Genomic DNA, 22,663 nt, shown 5'->3' with positions numbered 1-22,663 from the left:
AAATTCATTTTTAAAATGTAGTTCAAAATACACAATTACTAAGCTGAATGGTAAGGACACACAATAAATACTTAAGAAGAAAAGATGATTTTATATAGTTTATATAGTTTTATATACTTTATATAGTTTTCTGGATCTTGTGAGTAACCTAATGGGGGTGGCCCAGTCTGTCAGCCATGTGCTCACATGCTAATTTCTGTTTCCATAGAAACTAGATTTGTTTGGCTTTGAATAAATATTATATTACGAGTCTTTTTTTCAGTGTTGCGGTAAGGACTCAAAGGTGTGGGACAGGTGTATTTAGATGAAAAAAATCATATAGATGATTAGTAAAAAAAGAACTTTAAGATGGTGTAAAGTAACATTTATATGAAACTAATTCATTTGAAATAATGTCATATTGTAAAAGAATTAGCTAATTTCATGTATCTCAACATTGAGACCACAGGTGTGGGACATGAGCAAAAATGGTGTTTGGACCTATAAATGCTTCATAATTTTTCATTAAATCATATTATTCATTCATTATTTTTTCTGTCAAGGTGTCTAATGACACTGTGTTTATACTTATGAAGCATCAGATGACAAATTTTAACATAAACCTTAAATTTCACTACTAAATTTTACTAGAAACACCCTAATATGAATGTTTAGATGATTTCTTGGCCTGTTTTGGACAGATTATGAAGTGTTTACTTCAATAGCCTAGAGCCACATCAATGAAGCTTTTGTTTACAATGAATGATGAAAATTCAGCTTTGCATCACAGAAATAAATTATATTTTTAGGTATATTAAAATAGAAAACGATTATTTTAAATTGTAATAATATTTCACAATATTGCTGTTTTTTTTTCTGTATTTTTGATTAAATAAATGCAGGCTTGATGAGCATGAGACTTTCAAAAACATTAAAAATAGTAATTGCATATAATTTAAAATATAATAGGCCTACACAAAATTTTCTTCAAATGATGTGCAATAATAAGAGCATGCATGAGATCACAAAAATCATGTTTTCTGTTAAGAGTGGACATTTTATTAATGCTAATACAATAGTTGAAATGATTATTTATCAGCATGCTCACAGAGGGTTTTTTCCTTTATCTCACAGATTTGAGAATCATAGTTACCAGATATTGGCCCACACTGGATATTCTGAATGAATGAGATGGGTGAGATCACTGACTGGAAGCAGGAAAGGTTTTTTTTTTTTTTTTTTCTCCAGTGCATAGAAACACCAAACACCTTGGAATGCCAGGTAAGTGATGTTCACCTATATCTTTGAACAGGATTTATTTCCAGGTAAAAATGTATACTCAAAATGTGCCCTCATTTATTCAAAATGTGTCTCATTTATATTGTTAACTATATTCTAAATAAACTACAAAATAAACTACTTTGTTCTCAGATTCAACCTCCAATACCCAGAAGTCTTGTGGACACATATTTAGTATTTGTTTTGAGGCCTTATTTCAGTGACTTACATTTTTTGTTTTTTCAATAACCTCGCATAAACGTCATTCTCTCAAAAATACAAACATGTATATACATGTTGCTCACATATTATGGTAGCCTAGTCTGTGCTGAATACAGTGTAGTGACACTTTTGCCATTAACCCTCTGGAGTCTGAGGCTGTTTTGGGGCCCTGGAGAAGTTTTGACATGCCCTGACATTTGTGCTTTTTTCAGTTGTTTTTTCATTTACAAAATGATGTAAAAATTATCCTGCCTACTCGTTCATATAAAACAATAGAGAGATTTAAATTTTCTAAGACACTTTTTGTCAAGAAACACGGTATGCATGGAGGCATGAATCTTCATGAATGAGCATAATGAGCTAATGACCTGCATAATAATGAGCTCTTTCAGTCAGGTAGGCTATGTGAAAAAACCCTCTGTGATCATGTCTCAAGCTCATCATGCTGTATATCAAACATACAGAAAAAACACCAATCCTTTGAAATATTATTACAATTTAAAATAATGTATTCTATTATATACTTTAAAATATAATGTATTTCTGTGATGCAAAGCGTCTGAACATTAATGTTACCTCTATGGCATTTCATATAGGCTTTTAGCTTAAAAGCATGCACATTTGGAGAAATATTGATGAATTCTCATATGTTTATGTCAATTTTCTATAGAGAGGAGTAATATTTATTCAATATTTATTGTCATCAATATGAGCACTGGATACTGTGTTTCAATTCATACAATTCATACAGCCGGAGGGCGCTCTGTGCACCTTTAGTCCACAAATTACTCTAAAGAAGAACAGGCCATGTGACATTCCAGGAACTAACAAAGGCTTCCAGAAGTCGCTAACCATGGCTATAACATGCAGATAAACACTTTTGAAGACAATAAATACACGATTGCGACGATGTATACATGTATTGCCTCAGAATTTGCGTCTGAATAGCGCTAGCTCCGTGGGCGTGGCCGCATTAGCGGATAATGAGCTGAATCACGGGCGTCTGACATGGCTCTGTTTTCATACAGATTACATAAACAGAGAATATTTGTTTTCGATTTGACTTACAGGATTTAAAACCTGACATTCCAACGTTTCTTTAGACATAAGTCTAATTTTTTTGTGATTAGTATTCACTAAGTTACAGTTCATTTTCTGAGAACTATCAGATTGGACTTCGCTCAGAGGGAGACGACAGATCACGCATCATGTTAGTTTTCTTTATTTTGCAAAAAGCACAACATTTTGTTTTTACTCTGAGTGTACACAAATAAAAGAAGATATTCTATAGTTTCAATTGATATATTACATATGTCTCTATGACAAAAAATGACGGAGTATTTTAAGTCTGTTTTGCTGCAATGTAAAAAAAATCCTGCAAAACGCGCCAGCGCTTTTCCCGACTCCAGAGTGTTAATATGATTATAAGCAAATGAAAAAAGCACAAATGTCAGGCCATGTCAAAACTTCTCCAGGGCCCCAAAAATCCTCAGACCCCAGAGGGTTAACACATGTTTGGCAGGTGGACTCACCAGTTTCTGGAAGAGATGTCCAACAGTGACCTTCTCATCCCACTGCTGAATGTTGGGGAAAAGAGCATCATAAAACTCCTTATGAATCTCAAAGATGTCTTGAATCATGAAGAAAATAGTGTCAATCTGCTCCATTGTCAGCACTGGCTTTGATGTAGTAGCTGTAGCTTTAAGTGGCTTCATGGGCTAAGAGAGAGTGAAAGATAGAGAGGTGAATTAATAAACATGTTCACTACAATACATGTTGCATGTATTTATATATGAAGTACTAAATTGCCATATGCAAAACCTCTAAAATTATTTTTCAAGTCAAGTCACCTTTATTTATATAGGCTAGCGCTTTATACAATACAGATTGTTTCAAAGCAGCTTTACAGTGATAAACAGGAAAATAATGATTCAATGATGCAAAAAGAATTCAATTCTGCTGTAAAGCAGCTCTAAAGAGACAACAGTAAATAGTTCTCTTTCAGTTGAAATCTGCTCAGTGTTGATTCAGTTCGGTTCAATAACTATGTGAAGTACATCAATTATGGAATGACTTCAATTGATCTATAAAGCATCTCTGGAGAAAACAGTGATAGCATCGTCCAGCTCAGTTCAGTTCTCATCCAATACAGTGCATTCAAGTCAATAATATTGCAGAATTTTAAATGTCCCCAACTAAGCAGGCCAAAATGTGACAGTGAAGAACCCAAACTCCATCCTTGGGAGAAACCAGGCTCAGTCGGGGCGCCAGTTATTCTCTGGCCAGACGAATTAACATGGTGTGGTTTAATTCCAGGCTGCATCACAAGTCAGACTGCTGATTTACACCACTTCTGAGGTGATTTAAATTGACTGAATTAAACCATCAATTAAATCATCAAGGTATTTTCACTGCATTTAGTTTAGACAAATTTCATGTAGTACTCAAGTGGTATACATTGACTGGTGGGTCAATTTCTCTCTCCACTTAGGGTTAGGGTTAGGTTTAGGTTAGGGTCCCCTAACCCTAACCCAAAATCCACATCGATTTACATTTTTTTCATTGCATTTGTAATGCTGTCTGGACTGAACAGGGTACAATCCCTCTGTGTTTTTTCTAAATTTTACAAAAGAAAGCACATGATCACATAGTTTAAACAAGAAAAGAGGAAACATTTCACAGCACAGGTATGCATGTGTGTATTTCTTTCTTCAGGGCTGATAACACTGTGTTAAAGTGCAAGACAGTTATTTTCAGATCAGTATGACTCATAAGTTGCTGCTCTTCTCTGCCACATGAAACTGCTTCATATGTGCATTTTTTTATTCCTGTATTAATGTATTTCTGATTGAAGTTTGGGTGGGGCATGACGAAGAGCTCGCCTCTTAAAATTGCCAATAGTTTTCAGTTTTGTCACAGTCACAAACCATGATGATTTGCAGCTTGTTAAGTCTTTTGCACCTTCTCATTCTAGAGAGCATTTAATTGAACAAACAAATATTGATAATATTTTGGACATCTTTCCAGAAAGACTTACAGTAAATTTAAATGCATATATCATTTATAAGATTGGGATCTGTAAGATTTTTTAAATGTTTTTGAAATAAGTTTCCTATGTTGACCAAGGTTGCATTTACAAAAGTTTTGCATTTTTTGTTTTTTTCCTGTGATGGCAAAACTGAATTTTCAGCCTCAGTGTCACATGATTCAGAAATCATTCAAATATGCTAATTTGGTGCTCAAGAAACATTTCTTCTTATTATCAACATTATAAACAGTTGTGCTGCTGAACATTTTTGTGAAAATCATCATTTTTTCATGATAGAATAGAATAGAATTTTTGAACAGAAAATCCGATCTTTAGTAAGAGACTTTACTGTCACTTGATTAACTGACATGTGATCATTACTACAGTAGTTTTGAAGTCATTAAACCTGCAGTTCAAACCAAAAGGTCTGATGTCTGCCTTTACCAGAGCAGGATTCAATTACAAACTCCTCAGGGAGCACTTAACTAAGTGACAGCCAGCACTTCTGCTCTTGTACTATTACAGTACTCAACTGAAATTTGGTATGACAATACAACAACATTGTTTTCACCCTTGAATTAATCACTTTTGTTTGTATTAACCTCATTTATATGTTGCTACTAGCCATGTGCCAATGTACAGTAATATGATATATCACGATAATGAACATGCACAATATTGTTTTCGTGGGCACTTCAAAATACTATGAATAATTCCTTATTTATGAATTATTTCGATTTTTTAGAATGCATTTTAAGAGTACTTTTCTATGAACCAGTTAAAATTTACAACACTGCTTGTATGCTGCGTCAAAGAGGCATGTGCACTCTGATGTAAACAATGCGCATGAGAAGCATGGCGGAAGGAGTGAAGGAGACGTGCTGATTCTTAATGAAAATCTACATTCACTCTCTGACAGTATAGATGGCGCAGATGAAACAGCAGTTAGCTGTTAGTTATATTTAAATTTAAATCATTTAAAACATGCCCTAGCCTAGATATTGTTTAAAAATGTTCTGATTCTTTATTATTGATCAGTAACACTTTACAATAAGGTGCCATTTGTTAACATAAGTTAATTTATTAGTTCAACAGTACTAGTAAAACAATACATTTAGAGCTTGTGAAATACACACTGATGTCTATGGAAGCAGCATTAACAATCAATTCAAATATAATTTGCCGACTTGTTTTATTCATATCAGATACACATAGTGTAAGTAACTATAAAGTTTACTCTATCTTTCTCCCAGATCACCGGCCACTTACTTACATGTATTTCGGGAGAAACTGATGAATTCACGTGCTGTAAATCTGACTGACAGTAAATCTGACTGACAGTTTATTTGAGCAGCTGCGCAAATAAACATGGCGGCGCCCATTTCGCGTTATAGATCAAGATCATTTAAATAGGTTTTTAAACGACAAAACACTTACTTACACATATTTGAGAATCGGAATATCAGATAGTTGATGACATGGTAAGCAAGTTTGTGAATATTTTAAAAAAGGAGAAACTAAATAAAAGCGATACATCTGTCATACAGTGTTACAGTGTATGACGTGACAAGCATGAAGCATCGCCATGGAAACAATAAGGGAAAACAAAAAACTCAGCTAGAATATTTTAATTTAAACTCACGCATGAAAGGGTTAATTACTAATTATTTTTTATTTACATTTGAACAAAGTCTTATCATACAAAGTGATAATATAATTGCACTTTTATTTTCTCTATTTGAAAGTTTTTAATGCTGTTATTTGAAGTTATGTTTTTAAAATGTGATGTTAATAAAATATATTTTAATACATTTTAACAGTTAAACTAAAAGCCTAGTTTATTACCATTTTGTTGGGGCGATTGGGGACGGGTGGGGTTCGGAACCCTTCCCTACCTCTAAAATGGGGAATGGCAGAAAAAGTTTGAGAAACACTGCTGTAAAGTGTTACCTTTTGTTCTCTAAAGTTCTTCTGCACTTTAATCTGTTTAAAACATTTGTTTACTTTATAATTTTTTTGTGTATTGTTTTATTGTACTGTATTTAAAGGGGACATATTATGCAAAATTCACTTTTATAAGGTGTTTGAACACAGATGTGTGTCCACAGTGTGTGTAAACAACCAGCCTATAATGGTAAAAATCCACTCAATACTTATAATTTTCAGTCTCTCAGAATGTGCTGTTTTATATTTCCCCCTACTCCTATGTAAGAGTAGGGAAACCCCGCCCGTGACTGGTGATGATCTGCCCTTTTAGCATATACACACCCCTGAGTGAGAAGCACAGAGTCTGCCATTTCTGTTTACTCACTGTATCCGCTAGCTAGAGGATTACAAAGTCTGCAGCAAAAAAACAAAACAAAAACATTACAAATGTTACTGTATAATTGTGTATACCAATGTTGTATATAACTTTAGAGATGGTCCCAAAATTTGCGAATATCGAACGTCCAACATCAAACCAACTTTATGTCAGTACAAATGTTCTGTTGTTGGATGTACCAACGAACATACGAGTCTCCATAGACTCTCGGCATCTGAGCCACTGAGGACAACATGGTTGAATTTAATTTTTGAAGTAAATATGCCGGAGAATGTCGGTAAAATTTTATATATTTGCACAAATCATTTTATGCATGACTGCTTTACCAATGAGGGTTTCTGAAGGATGGGTCAATACCAACGCTTCATGCTCTAACTTCATATCCAGAACAAGTAAGTATGGCACTTCATATTTTGTGAATGTTTGCAAATTTCCTTTTTGAATGAGTTTTCTAGAATGCTGTACAGCTAATGTGGCTAAAGTTACCATAGTCTCTGAATGTATTCACAGAGAATAACTTAGAGCTGTCATTAGTTTTATCCCAAAAATGCTCACCGCCTGCGTAATTCATAAACGCACTTATTTATTATGCACTGTATAGTGCCCTAACCTATGCAACAATTTATAGATTAACATGATGGTACATGCTAGTCACTGAGTTGAATCAACATAACTCCACAACAAATACATATATGTATTCACTAACCATTCAGAAATGTCCAGGTGCATTCTAAAAGTTGCCTCTTCCTGAGTCTCTCCATCTGTGTCCAACTTCGGTTCAAACATGTAAGGCAGCACTCTAAAACTGGCTATTTCTGACATTTTGGCTGGTTGAGATTCACCTGTTTTGTTGATGGAGTATGCGAACCTCGTGTAAAGGATTCAGACCCCTTCTGGAAGGGGTGCGGGGAGCCGCAGCACATTTGCATTTAAAGGGACACACATAAAAAAGGTGCGTTTTATTAATAGGGGCAAATTTGACAAGCTATAATAAGTGATCTGGGGGGGATTTTGAGCTTAAACTTCACAGACACATTCTGGGGACACCATAGATTTATATTACATCTTGTGAAAAGGGGCACAATATGTCCTCTTTACATTTTCTTTTTGTTATCCAAAAAAGTTATTTAACCTGTTAGGATGACAACACTTTTTGGTAACTTGATGCAATACTGTGATAATACAATATACCGTGAAAAAATCTTCAGCAATTATTGTTATATGAAAATTTAATACTGTAACATGCTACACTACCAGTTAAAGGTTTGGACACACTTTGGACACACTTGACTAAATTTATGTTCTCATGTTCTTAAAAACCTTCTGATATAAAGACTTAAGGCCTTTTTACAAGGCCTGGGTCAGATTCAGCCATTTCTTCTTATTTTCTAACTTCAGAAAAAAGATAAGAATATTTTGTATTCCCAGAAACTTTTCTTAAGAATGTTATTATCTTTCTTTTCTTAAGATTGATCTTAAGATAAAATTTAAGAAGTATTTATTCATATTCCCGAAAAGAATGTTCTTAAAAATCTTAGTAAATAACTTCTTAAAGTTAGGATAACCACCAACCTGTCTTAAATAACCAAATTTAAGATGTTAAATGAATTTATTGGGTTGTTTCAAATATTAAGCATTACAACATAACACTAGCTAGCTAAATATAAAATTATTATATATTATTAGTACCATATGCAGACAAGTACTCTAAAGTGACACCGATTGATCATTTGCGTGTTTACATGATACGCTCACTCAAGCTAGAACTAGCAAGGCAGCACACACAGACAGGACGCATTCACTCTAGAGAGAGCGCAAGAAAGATGGAGCGCAAATGATGCTTATGATATCCACGGTAATCTGCAGGCAGTGCAAAAAGACGGGCTTTGAGGTGTTTTTCATTCGGTGAGTCTTCAGCAATTGTGCAGTATGAAACAATGCGGTGTTAGAATGTTATGACTAGATGCTTGGCAGCCAATAACCAACCCAAAAACAAATAACCAAAAAAAAAAATCTCATGAAGTTAGTTGAGAGAACTAACACTTTAAAAATTTCAAATATAAGATGCCTTTAAAATTTTATAGTATAGACTACAAAATTATACTAAATGTAGAAAATAGCAATAAAAAGGAATTTGTAGGCACATTCAAACTTTTGAATGGTAGTGTAAAAATAAATCTTTAATGGATAAAGTGGTGGAAGTGCATTTAGCAGGGCTGTGTGTAGAGGTCTCTATCAGAAAACACATAACTGGATATGCACAATCTTATAAGTAGCACCAGAGATCTGACATCAGCATGGCAAGAATCATGTCCCCCTCTGTCATTTCAAGGAATGATTGGAGAAGATGAATAAATACACAGTGTGTGTCCAGCATAATTAGCACACTAAAAATACTCGCAGTGGATTTCAGTGTGTGTGTGTGTGTGTGCTGTTACTAGTTTGCTCTCCTTAATGGCTTTAGAAAGGAAGCCATTGTTTATCATTGGGGTTTCATTTTTGCTCTGCATCCTCTCTTATCAAATTCAATGAACGATCTAGAAACCCACTGTTGATTCAACTCCCGTTAGATTGTGATTACATATAATGGCAAAAAACATCAAAAACAGCAGATAAGAAAATAAGACAGGAAATGACACATTCAAACAGCAGAGGAACAAAGAACGGCTAGACTTCAGATTTCAGCTTTTTCTATAAATAGGAAATGCTGCTTCCTGATTGGCTTAGTGTACACATGCTTTTTTTTACTGCACTCTAAGCAGCCATATTGTGGAAAACTCAATTTTCCTTGCTCTTATGAAATATAAGAGTAAACTTATTCAAAACAAACACTAATAGCAAATCATAACTAAGGTTATTTACATAAAAAGTCTTAAAGGTACAAGATCGCAAACAGCAAGGGTCACTGTTTTGGAAACACAAAATTTGATATAGAACAGTATTCAGCTTCATAAAATGTAGAGTTCCGGTCCTTGATGCTGATTGGTCAATGGGCGTGTTTTATTTACAATAAAATTCACAGCTATGATTGCTTGACCGAACAGATCTGTCACTGTGCCCCTTAGTAATACTCTTAACATCCACCATTAGCAACATAAACAATGAATATACTGTCAAAACTGTTCCATATATTATGAATTTCAACAAAAGCAACTGTTTATTTATTTATTTAATGAAGTAAGGCTGACCTCTGCTGGCCTATGTCTGTGTCATTCACCTTTAATTGCGAGGCCACAAGCTTCCCCCTCATAGAAAGTTCTCTCATGTGAGAGATACATTGATGTATGTACGTGTGGAAGCACACATTTTCCGAAGTGCAGAAGGAATATTATTTAAACGTTTTTTGTTTCAGGTAGTAGCTTACTGTAGTCTGTTATACTGTTTATACTGTGCAACCTACACTTCTTAGGATGCGCTGTACTGTAAACAGGTCTGGTTTCAACTAAAAGATGCAAAACAAACATTTTCTCATGCAGAGAGATAAGCATATGTATGAGTGTGAGGAAATATCATATATTATGTTAAAGGGGTCATGCATTGTTTTATAATGTTTCCTGGGGTGCACTTATAATGGTAGTATGATTTTTACATAAAAATTGTTATAATTTAGAAATAAAAGGCATTTTTCCTACCCTGATTTTAGCCCTCTGATTTGAATGCTCTGTTTGAAGGGGCCTGTCTGCTGTGAGACTTCAGTGTAAAAAACCCACTGCTGTGATTGGCTAACATCTTTGCATATTAAATAGCTAAGTATTACACTGGAACAGCGGAACTCTCTTGAAAACTTTTAGCACGTTTTTACTATTATAGCTCTCAAGGTTAACTAATCGTGAAAAGTATTGATTATAGCATTACATTTAGATCTATGGCATTATATTTAGATTGTGGCATGAAAGGTTGCAGTGATGAGCAATGTACCCGATCACAGACATTGTTGAGCACATGAATGCATTGCAACTCGATTTCTGCACACTAACAAATGCTTTCATCATAACTAGTGCAAACACAGTGCAAACACAATGTAAATAAGAGATTTGTTTATTATAACAGGAGTTTTTCCAGAACTCAGTCACTGATAAACTTGTTTGATTGACAGCTTCTCCAGCAATTGTAAAGACAGCATTCTTTGATCACTTTCTATCTATAATTTAATCACATTTTAAATAACAGATTATTTTCATCCTACTAAGAGAAACAATGTGAAGTTGACCATTTAGTCACTGGTTTGATTTACTGACACAGACAAAGAACATCTGACAGTACATGAATCATTACATATCAGAAATCACCGGTCACAAATCAGGCATTAGAATTAACACGGTTACTTACATGTTGTTGCATTACTGTCGAGTAGGGCTGCAACAACTAATCGATAAAATTGATAATAATCGATAATAGAAATCATTGACAACAAATGTCATTATCGATTAGTTGCGTCTGCCCACCGTGCACGTAAAACTTTCAGCCAGTCACGTCAAATTACAGCACTGAATAACGCATTTCTATAGACAAAATACATCTAAAAATAGTGGAGGAAACAGCATGAGCTGCTGCGGGAAAGGTACGTGATCCAAGCTGCCCAAAACATGAGAATTCTTTATTTTAAGCTTCAAGCTAATGCATTAGCATAATGTTTAACATGGCTTGCCCTGTCAGACGCTTTGACAGATGCGTGTGATGTTTATTGTGTGATGTTTCCTCAGCGCAAAACTTTCATTTTAAGGTTATATCCTTAACTGTAAGTTTTAGAAATTCACACAAGTATTTCCATTTAGCATGAAGGCTTGTCCTGACAGTCTGCGTTAAACTTCAGACTTTACTGAATGAGCACCGGCACAATTCAGTGCAAAAATATTTTATATATTATTATACTTTTCTGAAATATCTGTTGTTGGATGTTAAATGTGTTTAAAAGTCAATATGTAATTTAAGTATTTTATGAGAGTGGTAACTGTAAAGGGAAAACAGCGTGCAATTAAATATAAATGTAAGACGTTTCTTACATTTACAGGATAAAGAAATTACAGTAACAGGTTACTGTGTCCAGAGTGAATGTGTGTGTTCCTGCAGAACATTCCTGTTATCTGTTAACACTGAGTGTGTGTTTTTCTTTAATATTATCTTCATTTTTTAATGTATGGATTTAAACTGTCCTTTTGCTTTATAGCTCTTTTGCATATAGCATAGATATATTTACTATACATGTTTTCATAGCATTCAGTTGGCACATTTGCTTGAAGCACAGCATTGGGCAGAATGTGGAATAGTGTGTTTTGTCAATAAAATTAAATTGCTAAAAATGGCTTTTTTATCCAATTAATCGAAGAAATAATCAACTAACTAATCGATTATCAAAATAAATATTAGTTGCAGCCCTACTGTTGAGTCCATATAGTAAAAGTCTGTTTGAAAAGCCTGCGTTGAAATTGACCGAAGAATCCACAGTGAAATGTACCGATTACAAATAAATAATGCTCAACTGAGACATTCTCATTGATGAAAATAAATAACCACATTCCTAGCATTAGGATTCTTTGGAAGATGTTATTTTTAGCCCAGTGGGGGGGCCAAAGTTGCAATGATGAAGTAGGCGGTGATTTTCTTCTACAGAGGCGGTCTTTGGTCGCACTATTACGTAATAAAGAGGCACATTCAACAACGAGTCATTATCTGGGCTTGGTTACAATAAAAGCTGTTTTTGGAAGGACGTTTTTTCTGAAATTTACAAAATATTCTTAAAGTATGATGACCTCTTATATGTCAAAAGCTCAAGGACAATTTGATTTCTCAGTTCATTACCCCTTTAAGAAATAAATGACACAATGGATGAGAACAGTTCCTAGTGAACCATCAGATGAGGCATTACATCTAGGAACATTCTCTTGCCGTTTACTGTCACTGTCAGGGACTATTTTTCTGGCAGGATAGAATTTAATGATTTTACATAAAAAAGTAACATATTAATACATATATTTTTGTTCTTAACATTTGTATTGTGTGGTAAAAATTTTATAAAAGCAATAAGGTACTCGAGACATGCTGCATTGTGAATACAGTCATGGCTAAAGGGGCTGCACTTTGTGTCGTGCCTAACAACGCCCTTCGGCCATAACTGTATTCACAATACAGCACACCTCGAGTATGTTATTGCTTACTTAAAACACTCCACACACCAAGGACTGTGAAGTTCCCAAATCAAGTTTACCATGAAGTGTGACTGATGAAATTTGTGGCAGTAGTACTCACCAGCAGCAACGCCTCCAGCTGGTTAATATAGATCTCTTCACTTGCCAGGAAACCAGACAGAACCAGTTTCTTCATTTCCAGACCCTTTTCCATGTCTCCCTGAGACACAAAAACACATACAAATACATCAGGTGAATCTAAAAACATATAACACACACTAGGGCTATCAAGCTTCAAAATGGATGCAAAATAATAGCGGTCCAAATGACTCATGCTGTTTATACCTGACATTCACTGCACCGCATAGAAAAACAGAAAGGAATAAAAATGAGTGGTGCTTCATATGGAACTTTTCTTGCTAATGTAAGATTTTCAGTAAACAACAACTTAAATTGCTGCCTATTATCACACAATGCTACTATATAGCTTTAGAAAAATTGTAAAATAGTGCAGAAGTAATAAGGACATTTTGTCATTTTGGAACTTGGTAGCAACAAGTGTGGCCAGGATATTCTTCAAAAATTGACCTTTTATGTGTTCCACAATAAAATCTTAAAGGTTTGAAACGACATGAAGGTAAGAAAATTATTACAGAATTTTCATTTTTGGAATAACTCATTCATTCTTGCACATTTTACAGCAGTTTCAAGGTCAAAGTGGCCCTACAAAGCGTGTTCATTTTACTTCAAAACAGATAAACATGTTACGTTGGTTCATGCACATATCATGGTAGATCGAATCAAATGAAATCTCCAGTGAGTGGTGCTAAAAGGTTAATACTCTATTGTGTTTGAAAATAACATACCACCCTACACTAAACACAACCGATTGTGTTAAGAAATAAAATGTGAGACAAAAACACATTTGCTGAAGCAACCATGCAATTTTACCTTGTTTTTACAGTGCTAGTGCAATGCTGTACCAGGTGAGCTACCAAGCAAGCTTGCTTATGGCGGAAATGTTTTCAAATCATAGACTATGGTAAAAATGTTTTGATGTGATAGGTATTGAAAATGAATTAATTGATAATCTGTGCCTGTAAACATAATTTGTGTGAAAAGAAATAAAAGTTGTTTATGTTTTACTGTCTCTAGTGTTTATTTCAGCTGGAAATTGCAGGGAATTGTATGCATAGGTACATTTTTGTAGCAATATTCAGTTAAGAAATATGCTTCAACTGATGAGCACCTCCTGTAGTTAATTAAACCATGTGTTGAGCTTTTCCTACTACTTGTCTGATCTGATCTTTATTTCTCTCTCTGGTATGAAATTTCTCAGGCAGAGACACACCCTGAGAATTCACCCATCCAGGTACAGAGTTCAAACTGTTTCTGTGTTTGTGTGTTCAAACAAAGGCACAGACATGCTATCTAAACCCAGCCATTTGAATAAATACCTATGAATATGAGTGAAAGAGGAAAATTCAAGGAGCCTTCAAGCCATCTTTTAAATGTCAGCTTCAATGTTTCAGCTCCAAATAAGTATTTAAACCAAATCCCCCTTTGAACTTTCCATTTACAACAGCTCTTGCTTTATTACATGACTTCATAAAAACTATTTTGGAACAATTATTGTATGTGTAAATTTCACCCACCATGTCTGTACACCAAAACCACCACAAATATATGAGGATAAATCAAAACATGACTGAGTCTGCTTGAAACCCATGAAATTTGATTACATAAAGGAATAAACAGCAGTTCTATCTGAAAAGACAGGAAGTACCACCCTTATGACTAACTACATATAAAGAGAGTGGCCAAATATCCCCGCCATTGCCCTTATAATTCACTCACAAACATTCCTTTGTCCAGAGCACTATTTATTCTGTGACACTTTGGGGAAAAATGAATAAGGTTCAGACTAAAGTGAGGCCAGGACTCACTGTGACAGTTATGAATATCCTGTGTGAAGATGCTAATGGTAAGAATAGTAAAGGAACTACTTTTGAGACATATTGTGAAAACCCTGAAGAACCCCTTAAAGACCCTTAAAGGGATAGTTCACCCCAAAATGAATATTCTGTTATCATTCTGAATCACTTTGTTTCAAAAGTGCATGAAAATTTTGGTGACCATTAAATTTAATTTTAGGGAGACAAAAAAGAAGAAGAAGAAAAATAAACTTCTTAAAAAAAAAAAAACTTCTTTTGTGTTTCATAGAAGAAAATCATACCACATGAGGATGAGTAAATGATGACAGCATTTTGGGGTCCCTATCACTTTAAAACTTTTGGACCTTGAATGTCAACCAACTCTTCTTTTTTGAAATGCCTTTGAACCTAATGCAATGATATTCATTTTAAGTAAGAGCTATTTGAATTAGTGTATGTTGAGGTGCAGAATTTGAGTATCACAGAGCGGATTTTACTTAATAAATAGCAGAGACTTTTAGTACAGTGCCCAGTGATAGTGATAAGATATAAGGAATGACGACACAGGAAGAAAATTATTTATAAACAGTTGGTTGTTATTTGTAAAAGACAGAGAATGGGCAAATAGGACAGAAGAGGAAGTTACAGAGACTGAGAAGTTTCTAGACTGTATAAATAGAAAATGTACAGCCAGACTAAGAAACGCATTTGTCTACCTGGATTATTATTATTATTTTTTTTTTTTTTAATTTGTCACTAATAATGAATGTCCATGTTAGACTGAAGGGAGTCTGGGAAATTTCTTCTAAGTGTCACTTATTTTCCTCTTGAAAATGGAAAATTGTGAAGAAGAAAAAACAAACAAACAAACAAACAAAAACTGTAAGGCCGGGTTCACACCGCACACGTCAGCAGAGCATAAGCAGCGCGTATTTTTTCGGCGCCCATGTTAACAGATGAGAGCATTCACACCGCACACAGAGGCTGTGCGGCAGCGCGTTGCAGGAGCAGAGCAGAAGCAGCAGTGCCGCGATCGTTTCGGCGCTGGGTCTATTTTTGCTGCGCTGCTAATGCTCAATTAAAGTGAAAGAACACCTTTGATGGACAAAATAAATAAGATTTCACACAAAAAGTGCTCAAAATGCACAGAATAAGCATATCTAGTGTATTTTAACAAGAATTGAAGTATGTCAGGAAAGAAAATTTATACTAAAAAATATTTATAGAAGATTTACTCATTTAAACTAGTTTTTAATTATTCAGTTTGGGTTAAAGTATGGTGTATTATAAAAAACTAAACTAAACTAGCCAGAAAATATGATATATAAACATTATTTTAGTTATTACACAGACAGCAATATAGGCTCTTGCATACCCTAATCAAACCCGAGTTTGCTGGCTTTTCTCACTGAGTTTGCTGTGTTGTAAACATGTCAGATGATGTAAAACACAAAGCTTACCTCATTTGTGTGCAGCAATGGATAACACAAGGCTATTTATTTTTATTTAACGTTTATATGCGAGTGTTGTACACCTTGCATGTTAACAAACTTTCAAGACTATCAAGTTTATAAATGACTAACTTATAAAAACAAATTTCTAGCTGTCTTTGTAAAGTAATGCTCACTTTATATGCAGCTTGGAGCCGCTGCTGTGACACTTCCAGTGTGAATACTCGTGCGTCTCTGCAGCTGCAGTTCACGCTCACGCGCTGCTAACGCGATGCTAACGCGACGCTCACACACCGCTGACGCGTGCGGTGTGAACCTGGCCTAACTGGTCAGAGCTGTGACAATGGTTATTGCACATGTCTTCACATGTTGAGCTGTGGTGCTCACGTAGCTGATGCAGGTTTGAGTTTGCTAGATATCCTGAAACTAGAAGCATAATCTGAAGTTAGACAGCTGGCCTCTGAATTTCGGGATCTTATTAGTAATGATCCACATTTTGGCCCACCATAAATTACACTAATAGAATGCTAATAGAAGGCTAATTTAAAATTAGCAGTTGTGGTTGGTTTACATTTCAGATAAGAATTATTATTAAAGTGAATCAATATTTATTAGTGGTGCTTGCTTTTTTAAAACAAAAAACACTTGCTTTTTTAAAGACAAGTATTAATCTTCAGCATCTAACTCATCCCACATATTTTGTACTATGGACATGAACAATACCTCAAATCTTGGGTGGAGGAAAGGTGTGCCATTACTTGGTGGCTAAAACATAGATTTACACTGAAGGGGCGACCCAAGACATATCCATTTTATACACAACCATTCAAACGTTTGGGTTCAGTATGTTTATTTATTTGTTTGTTTACAAACCCGATTCCAAAAAAGTTGGGACACTGTACAAATTGTGAATAAAAAAGGAATGCAATGATGAGGAAGTTTCAAATTTCAATATTTTATTCAGAATACAACATAGATGACATCTCAAATGTTTAAACTGAGAAAATGTATCATTTTAAGGGAAAAATAAGTTGATTTTAAATTTCATGGCATCAACACATCTCAAAAAAGTTGGGACAAGGCCATGTTTACCACTGTGTGGCATCCCCTCTTCTTTTTATAACAATCTGCAAACGTCTGGGGACTGAGGAGACAAGTTGCTCAAGTTTAGGAATAGGAATGTTGTCCCATTCTTGTCTAATACAGGCTTCTAGTTGCTCAACTGTCTTAGGTCTTCTTTGTCGCATCTTCCTCTTTATGATACGCCAAATGTTTTCTATGGTTGAAAGATCTGGACTGCAGGCTGGCCATTTCAGTACCCGGATCCTTCTTCTATGCAGCCATGAAGTTGTAATTGATGCAGTATGTGGTCTGGCATTGTCATTTTGGAAAATGCAAGGTCTTCCCTGAAAGAGACGACGTCTGGATGGGAGCATATGTTGTTCTAGAACTTGGATATACCTTTCAGCATTGATGGTGCCTTTCCAGATGTGTAAGCTGCCCATGCCACACGCACTCATGCAACCCCATACCATCAGAGATGCAGGCTTCTGAACTGAGCACTAATAACAACTTGGGTTGTCCTTGTCCTCTTTAGTCCGGATGACATGGCGTCCCAGTTTTCCAAAAAGAACTTCAAATTTTGATTCGTCTGACCACAGAACAGTTTTCCACTTTGCCACAGTCCATTTTAAATGAGCCTTGGCCCAGAGAAAACGCCTGCGCTTCTGGATCATGTTTAGATATGGCTTCTTTTTTGACCTATAGAGTTTTAGCCAGCAACGGCGAATGGCACGGTGGATTGTGTTCACCGACAATGTTTTCTGGAAGTATTCCTGAGCCCATGTTGTGATTACCATTACAGTAGCATTCCTGTATGTGATGCAGTGCCGTCTAAGGGCCCGAAGATCACGGGCATCCAGTATGGTTTTCCGGCCTTGACCCTTACGCACAGAGATTGTTCCAAATTCTCTGAATCTTTGGATGATATTATGCACTGTAGATGATGATAACTTCAAACTCTTTTTTTCAAAAAATTTTTCTCTGAGAAACTCCTTTCTGATATTGCTCCACTATTTTTCACGGCAGCATTGGGGGAATTGGTGATCCTCTGCCCATCTTGACTTCTGAGGGACACTGCCACTCTGAGAGGCTCTTTTTATACCCAATCATGTTGCCAATTGACCTAATAAGTTGCAAATTGGTCCTCCAGCTGTTCCTTATATGTACATTTAACTTTTCCGGCCTCTTATTGCTACCTGTCCCAACTTTTTTGGAATGTGTAGCTCTCATGAAATCCAAAATGAGCCAATATTTGGCATGACATTTCAAAATGTTTCACTTTCAACATTTGATATGTTATCTATATTCTATTGTGAATAAAATATAAGTTTATGAGATTTGTAAATTATTGCATTCCTTTTTTATTCACAATTTGTACAGTGTCCCAACTTTTTTGGAATCGGGTTTGTATTTGTTTGTAAAGAAATTAATACTTTTATTCAGCAAGGATGCATTAAATTGACCAAAAGTCAATTTAAAGACATTGTTACAAAATTTCTATTTTAAATGAATGATGTTTATTAAAAAAATAAAATAAAATAAATGTTTCTTGAGCACCAAATCAGCATATTAGAATGATTTCTGAAGGAGCATGTGAAACTGAAGACTGGAATAATGGCTGCTGAAAATTCAGCAATATTTAAAATGTCTTTATTTTTCAGTTCATTATATTGTCCACCTTTTGTGTACATGGACAACAGTAACTCAGACTCACATAATTCAGGTCAGTCCTTAGGATGAGCTAAAAGTCTCTAACTAAACTACATCTGTTTAGTAGCACAGCATTACACACAACATTTCTGACCATGCACCCAATGCATTGAGAGAGAAATGTTATAAAGTGACAGTTCACCCAAACTAATGAATTGGTTATAATATATAGTGTCCAAGAACTTTCAACTTCCAAGAAAGAAAAAGCCATTCAGGTTTGGAATGGCATGATGGTGATTAAATAATGACAGAATTTTTATTTTAGGGTAACTGTGCCTTACGAGAATGGTGTGTTTATGGCCTTTATGCTCTGAATGTGAGTATCCGACTATAGAGCATATATGATTGTGCTAACAAATGTGACAAAGTGAAGTTATCGCTGGTGGAGTCTAATGAAGCATGGATGCTCTTATTAAGACACTAAACATCAAAATCAAACATACAGTACAGCAAATGCAATGCCAAAGAGTCAAAAATCACAGTAACAGTTGGTAAATAAATATCTGTATTTGTGCAAAAAAAAATGGCCTAGTTTCTGCCTTTATCTAAGTGATTTCTGTCTCGACGAGTGTGTTAGAAAAGGATAAAGATCATTAAGACCATACAGACTCACCGTTTCTACATATGACTGGTAAAAAGCAAGAGGGAACTGAACAAACACTAACGCCACGTCGCAAAAAAAGGTTTAATACTTTCCACCTCACTATTTTTAGCCATTGAGACAGAGCAAAACCTTTGTCAGCAAGCCAGCAGAGGAAGAGAGAAGTGCTGTCTGTCTCTTCACCTCTCAGCCTGTCTCTCTCTCACCTTAAACGTCCTGAGCTCCATTGGAGTGAATGGACAGTCCAAGTCCATCTCATTGTCAAAGAAATCTTCATCCTCCAGAACTTTGTCCAGAAGACCCAGCACCTCATCCTCATCCTCCTCCATGCTGGCAGCTGATCACTCTCTCTGCTCTCCCTCCGTTTCACTCGCTGTTTTCCTTCCTTTCAAGTTTTCACAAGCCGCCCGTGACACATCAGTGCCTCCACTGGAATTCTACCTCTTCTGTCCACGGTGGGGTTTTTTTCTCTCTCTCAGGAACAGTTACGTGTCCTCCCTCTCACACAAACACAGAAACAGCTACTTGCTTCCTCTCTTTCGTAAACACACACACATATAATGGCCCGCCTCTGCACTCACACACACACACACACAGGCTTGAGCTGATCATGTCCCTCCCCCTGACTGCAGTTCTGTCTTCCTGGTGTGTGTCAATTCCGGGTGCATTGGGTTAAGAGACTGTTCACCATTTTCCTTTTTGGCCTTACCGGGTCTCTTTCTTATTTTCTAATTCTCTTTGTTGTTCCCACATTATATAAAGTGTCTTTAACTACTATGTACAAACATTTAAATAAATCATTTGACACAATGCATTTATTGTGGAGATACATGTATTTAAAAAGTACCTGTATGTGATTACAGCTGTAATTAATTTCTGTATGTACATCTATAATTACACTGTTGACCAGGGCTGTACACAGACTGGTGCATAAGTGAAAATAAGGGCACCCCTCTCTTTATTATTTACAAAAGGTAAAGTTACATATTGTTGATCATCTTTTAATTTACACTATTTAACATTGTACACTATGAAATCAGTATCAACAAAATCAAGATCATCATTTATCAAAATCCATTAACTGCAATTACAATCACCTAAATAATGTTAGGAGATTAATGTTCTAAATATAACATTTTAAATATAGTAATATGAAATGTTGGGAAAAAAGAAGTGATACTAAAACCATTAGTAGGTGGCAGCAAGTCATAACAAGTGAATCATAGAATCATTAATTCAACTGATTTGCTCAAACCGGCTAATTCATTCATAAAAAAAGCAAGTGTCCTCTCACTTTACAAATGGGCCATTGAATAATTGACTCTGACCTGATTCATTCAAAAACAGTGAATCATTTAAGAATGAAACACTGTTGCTGGGAGATGCAACTTTTCTCCTTTGTTTGGAAATATTTTCATTGGCCAAATTGAGCAAAAACGTTGTGTCTAAAGATTGTCAATTCATATGATCAACTTATTGTTTATTGAACTTTTAAGAAATTAATATCACATTTTGCAATCATGCTGATATTCGAGAAAACAGCACTCTTGCTTGTGTGATATTGCTTAACTATATTATGTTATAAACACAAAATACAAGAACTCATTCAAGGGCAGTTCATATCTTGAATTTTGGGGGCATTTTTATTAATTTTGGTGGCATTTCCGACCTTGAGCAATGCCTTATGTCAATGCAAGACTGGCTTTTGCTTTTTGTTAAGCTTAAAGGATTAGTTAACTTCGAAATGAAAATTAGTCCAACCTTTACTCACCCTCAAGCCATAAGTGTATATGACTTTCTTGTTTCTGACGAAGACAATCGGAGAAATATTAATAAATATCCTGATGCATCCGAACTTTATAATGGCAGTGATAGAGTTCAATGAGTATGAGCTGAACAAAGTGCTTCCATCCACATCCATCCATCATAAACGTGTACTCCACATGGCTCCGGAGTGTTAATAAAGGCCTTCTGAAGCAAAGTGATGTGTTTGTGTAAAAAATATCCATATTTAAACAAGTTCTGAAGTTCTATCGAGCTTCCGCCAGACCGCCTTCCGTATTCAACGTGCGCAGAAAGTGTAAACCTCTTACACTACGTCATATGCCTTCCCTATTAAACTTACGGAAAAAGTGTAATTGACACGACGGCAGTTTACACTTTCTTCATAACTTGTATACGGAAGGCGATCTGGCGGAAGCTTGATATTTGACTTCATAACTGGTTAAATATGAATATTTATTTTACACAAACACATCGTTTCACTTCAGAAGGCCTTCATTAACACTCCGGAGCTGTGTGGAGCATATATTCATGATGGATGGATGTGGAAGGAAGCACTTTGTTCAGCTCATACTCACTATCACTGCCATTATAAATCTCGGATGCGTTAAGATATTTATTCATATTTCTGCAATTATGTTCATCAGAAAAAAGAAAGTCATATACACCTAGGATGGCTTGAGGGTGAGTAAAGGTTGGGCTAATTTTCATTTCAAAGTGAACTAATCCTTTAATGGAGTTCTATTGCATAATTTAGGCTGGCTGTGTTGAAATATTTTAATAGTGGTTTAATTTTTAATTTAGTTTAAGAATGGTAAGGAATGGTTCCAGTTATATTTCCACTTGAGCTTGGTATGGCACGGCATGGTTACAAACCGTTCTCGGCCGAAATCACTCAGGATTGGTCTCTTGTCTGTTGCCTGGCTACCAGTTTCTCTGCGTTATTTGATTGAAGTTAACACAGATTAATAAAAAAAATTAAAAGAAATATCTGATCATCCTCCATAATGCAGTCGCTATTTACATCTCATATCATCTGTTAATTCTTGTGTCACCAAGGCAATGACTGACTTATTTTTATTACATTCCACAGAGCACTGTTATCAGCCCCACAGTGGAAAAAGAAACTATATCCATACTGGCTGAGTTGGACTGGAACGGAATGGAA

At 35.4% G+C, this 22,663-nt stretch overlaps 1 protein-coding gene across 6 annotated transcripts in view; it reads right to left on the bottom strand.

The window, feature by feature from the left end:
• Positions 1 to 22,663, bottom strand: part of abr (ABR activator of RhoGEF and GTPase) — a 321,977-nt gene that overhangs the window by 199,814 nt on the left and 99,500 nt on the right. For 5 of the 6 annotated variants that reach the window (XR_007930235.1, XM_051893761.1, XM_051893759.1 and 2 more), the window contains exons 3-4: positions 13,077 to 13,175; positions 3,012 to 3,197 (exon numbers count right to left, since the gene is read on the bottom strand). Coding sequence is in view for 5 of the 6 variants with exons in the window: in XM_051893761.1 (XP_051749721.1) it covers positions 3,012 to 3,197; positions 13,077 to 13,175 (285 nt within the window). In the remaining variant the exon portion in view is untranslated. Of the gene's footprint in view, positions 1 to 3,011; positions 3,198 to 13,076; positions 13,176 to 19,919; positions 20,258 to 22,663 lie in introns of those variants that run through there. The other variant, XM_051893762.1, reaches the window with a different exon arrangement.

This window comes from Ctenopharyngodon idella, chromosome 5, assembly GCF_019924925.1.
Source record: "Ctenopharyngodon idella isolate HZGC_01 chromosome 5, HZGC01, whole genome shotgun sequence".
In the NCBI taxonomy this organism is placed as follows: domain Eukaryota; kingdom Metazoa; phylum Chordata; class Actinopteri; order Cypriniformes; family Xenocyprididae; genus Ctenopharyngodon; species Ctenopharyngodon idella.
Note: the sequence above shows the minus strand (reverse complement) of the source record. Positions and strands in the feature narration are given on the sequence as shown.